The 7,912-nt window shown below is 33.5% G+C and overlaps 1 protein-coding gene across 1 annotated transcript; it reads left to right on the forward strand.

The window, feature by feature from the left end:
* The first annotated feature begins 1,814 nt into the window (after positions 1 to 1,814).
* LOC144434424 (uncharacterized) lies at positions 1,815 to 6,582 on the forward strand. Its single transcript, XM_078122875.1, has 7 exons — positions 1,815 to 1,966; positions 2,968 to 3,067; positions 4,132 to 4,268; positions 4,835 to 4,925; positions 5,312 to 5,400; positions 5,741 to 5,867; positions 6,520 to 6,582. Exons 1-7 carry the CDS (start codon positions 1,815 to 1,817, stop codon positions 6,580 to 6,582), a joined length of 759 nt encoding a protein of 252 aa, XP_077979001.1.
* The last annotated feature ends 1,330 nt before the right edge of the window (positions 6,583 to 7,912 follow it).

Genomic DNA, 7,912 nt, shown 5'->3' on the forward strand with positions numbered 1-7,912 from the left:
CCCCACTCCCTGTCAAATGACACCACTTTTTGGAACCAAGGGGCCTGTGTCCCCACTTGTTGGAAATCTTGGCAGAACAACGCCGTCAACCCCCCCCCCCCTCTCACCCACAAGTTCACACTGAAGAAAAATGTTTCATAGAAGTAATGGTTTATATAAATGAAAATTCATCTAGCACACTGATGACAATCACGTAAGTGTTTCAAAAAGTTTCATACTAAAGTTCAAATTGGATAACTTGAAAACATTGTTAGCGATGGCAATGCCACTTTGATTAATAGGACGAATGTATTAGTACTCATGATAAAATCACACAATAGTTCATGGCTACAGATACTAGTATACACCCATCAGGATGATAAGTATTTAATCATCTTCTTACAAAGTTGTTCTACAGACTTGTCAACCTTGCTAAAATGAAGGCAAGAGACTTGTAACAAGGAATTCAATAAAGAGAAGAGAAATGAAGTTGTATAGAGACAAACAGGACAGATAGGACAGAGAATAGAACTGAAAAAATACATTTTTTTTCTTGCCCCCCCTTTTTTTTTATTTCGCCCGCCCGACCCGCCTGACTATTCCATTGGAGATGAGAAACAAAAAAAAAAAAAACCTCACCCTTACATGTACATCCATTACAGATTGGAAGAACAGTGTTAGAGTGTCTTTGTAGGTTGGTGGCAGTTTCTGCATCCACTATTTCTTGTGAGACTTTACAATTTTTGTGATTTTATTATTTTTTTCTCGAATACATAAAAAAATAAGTTTAGGGTCGGCAGTGAAAAGCTAGGTGGGGTCAGGTAACTGGAATCAAACAATTATTTTTTTAGGCCTAATCATGTACTATGCAGGCTTCCTTTTTATGAAATTATGATATGATTTTAGGATATGTTTTTTGTTGCAATGTAGGAATCAATGTAATAGTAAAGGGTATACTTACATATAGCATAGACCCTCCACCCTCCACCTTTCAGGATTACAAAATTTATATTCAACAAAGTTTTAATAAACTCATTCAACAACTTTATATCATAGGAGAATGAATTTTCTTGGCCTCTGGGTTCATATTTAGTAATAAAAATTTATACTCACAGAGTCAAAAAAGTACACCCCTGACGATGCTTTCAAGATGCCAACAAAAATTTGGGATTTGCTTGCAAAAAATATTTTGATTCTGTAGTAGAAATTGTCATAACTGAACTTTATAACAGCTTACTGGAAGTTGTTGTATATGGATTCTTTTGTAATATTATTTGTGAAGAATTTGTCATCATTTGTCAAAGAACATTCATACAATCATTAGAGAGCGAGAGAGGGAGGGGGAGGGAGGGAGAGAGATCGATATGACATGCTCTATAAAATATATATTTAATATAATAGGTTATATTCGTTTTATTATGGAAATATGATGTATTGTCAATAAATTATTTATCAGATTGTTTGCTTATTGACTGAAAATTATTTTATTTGAATTTGTCTTTGTTTGCTTGGTGCAAGATAATGTTTTGGTTTATTTGGTTGATTTAAATGGCCACAAGTTGAGTTTATGTTTATTTAACTGCTATCCTAGTGAGACGTGCTGAGTCATGGCCATACATTGTACTGGCTGGAATACTTTAAACAAAGGCATTGTTTGTATGTAAATAGAGGGCGCTATACTAAGAAGACAGTTGATGTTTGACTAATACTAGACAATGTATTATGTAATATTTATAGGTGTTTTGCCTCATGAGTGTATCAAAAGTTGACCTTTTGCCCTGTAGACTTCCAACAGTGTCCACCCCCTTCGTCAGGTGTAACATCAAATTTTAGGAATGGAAGTGTATTTGTTGTGTTCTGTGTTACTCTTTCTGCTTCCAATAGAAACGGCAGGTGATTGTAAACAAATCAACTCATGTACATGCCAACTTGATGATGGAACAGAAATTAATTTAAAACCAATTGCAAAGAATGATGGTACAGCAAGGTAAGGTTACGTCTACTCCTGTCTGCTATGACTTACAATCACATGATTCACATGTGAACAGCTAGCATATACAACAGTTCCAAGATTGTTAGCATAAAATTGTGATGATACCATTCAGGAACTAGACTACAAGATTGTCTTTCATTTCCAGTTACATCAAAGATACAATGTACTAATATTTATCAAAGGGCCTTTTAATAGTTTTTACAGAAAAAATAAAATCTTAATTTGTGCATTATAATGTACAATAAATTTGTTGATAAGATTTATTTTTATATTTATGTAGAAAATTAAACTCTTCATATAGAAATAAATTGCTGATTATGAAGTATTTCAGACAAAATTATGGTTTTATCTTTATTTCCATTTTACAAATATTGAAAGATGTGATTATGAGTTCCAAAATTCAAACTTGCAAAATTCAAAATTTATTCTCGCTACTATTTCAATCAACACATTTTTACCTCAGTTGGTTGGCCCTTACATACCTTAGACAGATAGCCATGAACCAATCCTCAGACACTGCAGGGTTCATATTGAGACAGTATAAATAATAAGATATACATAATGTATTATAGATATAGAAATAAATCACATTTCTTCCTGCATTTATGATTGTTATCCATTTATAAACTCTATGTATTGATAGTGGTATGGTAAGAAAGCACAATTGCACATTTCTGGCTTCATTTTGAAATAAAGCATTTAAAACTAAATGCACCAAGACACAGACGATAATGTTTTGATGTCTACAAATGGTAGCATATAACTTCATTTTAGACAAAATATTGCAACAAAATGTATTCATTCAAACTTGGTTACTTGATATCTTAGTAGCATGTACTGTTTCTTATTGGTTTCTGCATATATTTATCAAACAGAGCCAGTGAAATAGGCAGTATGTCATATTGTAGCCTACAGATTTGCCAACGTTTGCCAGAAAACCAATATACTATGTCAGATAACCAAATCTCTGAGCTAATGTGTATTTATTTTCATAGATTTTTGGATGTTAAAGGCCAAGAAAGTGCCAATAGCTATTACTACAGTTATAATCCATGCTTTGATTTTACTGAAAGTGGAGATTGCAGCAAAGTAGGGGTGAGTTGTTTTTATCTAAACACTAGCTGCAGTCAATTCAGTGCAGTGTGATATCTTGGTTTGATTTATCTCACCTTATAGCTTACAGGTACAAACTGTGTTAGCAGAATTTTGGAACTGCACTAATGTTTGCCGTGGAACAATGGGAAGTGATGTTATTTTTACAAAGGAAGCCACTGCTATTACTTAATCTATCATGGGCCTCACTTCTGGTCCAAAAGCTTTTTCAGAACAGCACTCCTATTGGCCAAACTGTAAAAGTTTTTGTCTTTCTAATATAAACCAGAATATGAACACTCCTAGTGGCTAAACTGTACAATTTTTTGTCTTTCTAATAACCAGAATATGAATAGCACTCCTAGTGGCTAAACTGTACAATCTTTTGTTTTTCTAATAACCACATTATGAATAGCACTCCTAGTGGCTAAACTGTACAATTTTTTGTCTTTCTAATAACCAGAATATGAATAGCACTCCTAGTGGCTAAACTGTACAATCTTTTGTCTTTCTAATAACCAGAATATGAATAGCATTCCTAGTGGCTAAACTGTACAATCTTTTGTCTGAGCTTTCTAATAACCAGAATATGAATAGCATTCCTAGTGGCTAAACTGTACAATCTTTTTGTCTGAGCTAATAACCAGAATATGGAGTGTTTTTTTTGTGTGAATGAATGAATACATGCTGTATGTGTCCAGTATTGATATTGTTAGTTTGTCTTGAACCTTGTGCCAGCCAAGTTGTGTGCATTCAAACAGAAAATACAGAATTTATACCCATATTATGTTACAACAACACTCCACTACATTATTGGTTCTGTGTTGGTCGAAATATGCATTGTCATTATTTTTCCTCAGATTTTTTCTTAAATCAAGCTGACACTGGTATAGATATATTATTCTCCAATATTTTTCTATAGCCAGAAAACACTGGTGTCATAAGGTTTTGATACTACTCGTGTTCAACTCATAGTGACAAGGCCCCTTATGTGATACATATTTTTCTCAACTGAAATGAATATAGGGGGAATAATATCTAAATGTACTAATTTTGTATACCTGTAGGTATGTCAGAAAAACCAAGATGCATCACCAGCTTTGTACTATGATCTTGGTGACCAAACTTCAGCTACATTTAAACAGAGTGGTAATGACATCATCCTGGAATATAAAGGGTCAGGAACAGCTGATCCAACACTCAGGTTTGTACAGTGTCAAATATTCGAAGGTTGTTCCCAGAAATATAATAATAGCCATATAAATATTGTTTTTATATTGATTATATTGAAACCATATGATGGAACCCACTACTGGGGGTGGGGGATGGAGGTTACTCTATAAAGGCCTATGGGGTCCTATATGTGACATGTCAGTTATTTGTTTAGCCTAAACCAACCACCTCCCTTCCCCTCATCTTGCTAGTGTGGCTTGAATATCTTCACACAGAATGAATATAGACCTGTAATAGACAGTCAGTACAATGGATAACACTAATTGTCTTGTTTTTTAGATTTTATAGTGTAAACCTAGATATTGTCACAATTTTACAGTCATCAACTAGTTCTCAAAGACTATAATTGATTTCCAGACTTGTACGTTGTGTTCATGTACAAGTTTGTTACTACTCATTTTTGCATTTTTCGGTTTACAGCAAAATAAGGAAAAAGAAGTCTTAAACAAAAATTGATTGCCAGGTTTACTCTATTTTGTGAGAGAATTATTGTTCCTGTTTGATTACTTTGTAAAATTATTTGTCTTCTTTTAACAGAACCAGTCAGGTTAGACTTCTATGTGCCAATGCTGGTAGTACTGATACCCTTATAGCGTACGGTGAAACATATATTGGGTCTGTCATTTACGTAAGTTGTTACCTTGTAGTTAAACTCTATAATGTACCACATGTCCAATTTCTATCCAAAATTAATATATTTTTTCTAGATCACCATTTAGTCAAATCATTTTTTTTTTAAAAACCTGAAGTAATCATGATCAATCATATTTGAAGGTCTTCAGTGAGGACATTTGCACCATGAAGTATGCCCTCTAGAGTTTTGAAGTCACAGGGTCTTTTGTTTTTATTTCATTCCTGAATGTTTTGAATACTTTTTTTTATATCAAAACGGTAATTCTGTATGTAAATTGTGTAGATATATATCTTATTTATTTTTATCAAGTAGAAAGTTCAGTGAGGTGTAAACATCTAAAGTTATATTTTTCTAACTTTCATCATTTTCTGATTTTTCAGACATTTGATCTTGTTTCAACTCATTGTTGTCCAACGACAAATAGTGGTGGAAGTGGAGGCCTTAGTGTTGGTTCTATTCTATGCATAATGTAAGTTACCATGGAAACTAGTTTAGAAACACAGGAATATATACTGGTATGAACTTCAAATATAAACTAGATGCTATCATTCCACACCCTTCGTAACCATGCCTGTTAAAACAAATATTGAACTAAATTATTCCACCAGGAAATGAAGGAAATGAAACACATAATACAATCTTTGACAGTAGCAGAAAAAACACTCTAATGAGGATCATGGAAATAGTTCCCTAGGAACTAATCAAGGCTGGCCGTGGACTAGACACACCCACAGGATAAATGCTAGGGTATGAGTTACACAACAACAAAAAACAAATGCATACAGGTAATTTTCTTTATCAATTTCCAGAGCATTGGTTTTAGTTATTGTGTATATAATTGTTGGAGTTTTGGTTATGAAGTTTGTCAAACATGAAGAAGGAGTAGAACTTATACCAAACAAAGGATTCTGGGTTTCTTTACCAGGATTGATCAAGGTAAGTTGAAATATACATGATCTTCCGGCTGTTCATCTTCTGTTGGTGGACATCGACAATGGAAATCAAACTACAGGTAAACTAAGATGTATTTCCATTGTTTGTAGGATGGTTTCCTCTTTGCTATCAATCCATGTGTACATGCTGTAGATGTGTTGTTAGTTTGTTCTATCAATACAACCTACCTTCACCTTCCTGTATTTCCATTGTTTGTAGGATGGTTTCCTCTTTGCTATAAATCCATGTATACATGTTGTAGATGTGTTGTTAGTTTGTTCTATCAATACAACCTACCTTCACCTCCCTGTTTCTCCATTATTTGTAGGATGGTTTCCTCTTTGCTATAAATCCATGTATACATGTTGTAGATGTATTGTTAGTTTGTTCTATCAATACAACCTACCTTCACCTTCCTGTTTCTCCATTATTTGTAGGATGGTTTCCTCTTTGCTATCAGTCCATGTATACATGTTGTAGATGTGTTGTTAGTTTGTTCTATCAATACAACCCACCTTCACCTCCCTGTTTCTCCATTGTTTGTAGAATGGTTTCCTCTTTGCTATAAATCCATGTATACATGTTGTAGATGTGTTGTTAGTTTGTTCTATCAATACAACCTATCTTCACCTCCCTGTTTCTCCATTGTTTGTAGGATGGTTTCCTCTTTGCTATAAGTCCATGCAGGAAAGGATCAAGTGCTTACAATGAAATATAGTCCATGGTTCCTGACAAGTGGACATCAAATATTTTGGGACAGTGTGTTATTATATTACATGTGTTGAGTCACATGCCTGTAGTCTAGATGCTATCTGTGGTATTGAATCATCTCTTAACCCCATCTAGCTTAATGAGAAGTCATAAACCAAAAGTTGTTCTTACATATGAATAAACCCCCATCTGTTACAGTATAAGTAGCATCCTGAGCTGACAAATATACCATATTTGGACATTACATAACTGCCCCAATAAACACTTATCATTGGGTAGAATTCTGTGATTGATTAAACAAAGACATGATGTTAATGACTGTAGGTGGCTTCAGTTGAATTTGAAATTTCATCTCAGTACCTCGTTGAACTAGACATAAAGAGATTTTGAGACTTGATGCCACGATAGCACTAGACTATGTACCTGTGAACCTTATCAGAAAGGGACTTTATACCAAACTGAACAAATGACGAGTTGTTATCTTGGCAGTCTTTAATACATGTATGTATATATGTCAACAGATGAAAGACAGGGGACTAGATATACGATCATTTACATTATTTAAACATTTTAAATTTGAATTGCACCCTGAAGAATATTATTGTCAATATTTTTTCTTTTGAAACAGAATAGCGTAATATGGAAATCTAATAACTAATAAACTATGGGTAACTTTATAACCTGGAATCCGTGCAGATGGGCATTTTCAATTTTGGTTCCTCATCATGCCAGAAGGGAGAACAAAATTAATTCCTGATAGCCAGGATTCTAGGCTAGTAACTTTAGGTTCCTTTTTTTCCAACACAAAGTTTCATCTTTATCTTGAGATGAGCTCACAACTAACAAATTCTTAAGACATTTTGATTATACCATCATTTATCAGTATGTGAATTTAACCTATGTGTGACTGGTACTGTTATACCATATATAGAGCTTATAGTAATGTATAGTTCTTATGTAAACAGATAGACACTATAGTGTTAGGGTGTTGTACTTAATTATATATTTCTCATTGTAAAACCTTTAAACCCTGTTGGTCAGTCTCTTAAAAAAAAATTAAAAATTGTATAAAAAATGTAAATGTGTGTGTACATTTTGATGATACTTTTATTCTATAATGAAAAAATGACAATTAATGTCAGAGGGAAACTGAACCATATGTTTGATAAAATTTCCCAAATTTCAGCAATAAACAATATTTTGGACTCAGATACATACTTGTGGGGTAGCTATAATACAAACATTGTGATGTTGTCAATTTTATCTAATCCTTCTGTAATGAGCATTGAGTTTTTTAAATTTCACCTCAGTGAAGAAATGAAGGGTTAATAGTTGGG

The sequence above is a fragment of the Glandiceps talaboti genome, chromosome 4 (assembly GCF_964340395.1).
Source record: "Glandiceps talaboti chromosome 4, keGlaTala1.1, whole genome shotgun sequence".
Lineage (NCBI taxonomy): Eukaryota > Metazoa > Hemichordata > Enteropneusta > Spengelidae > Glandiceps > Glandiceps talaboti.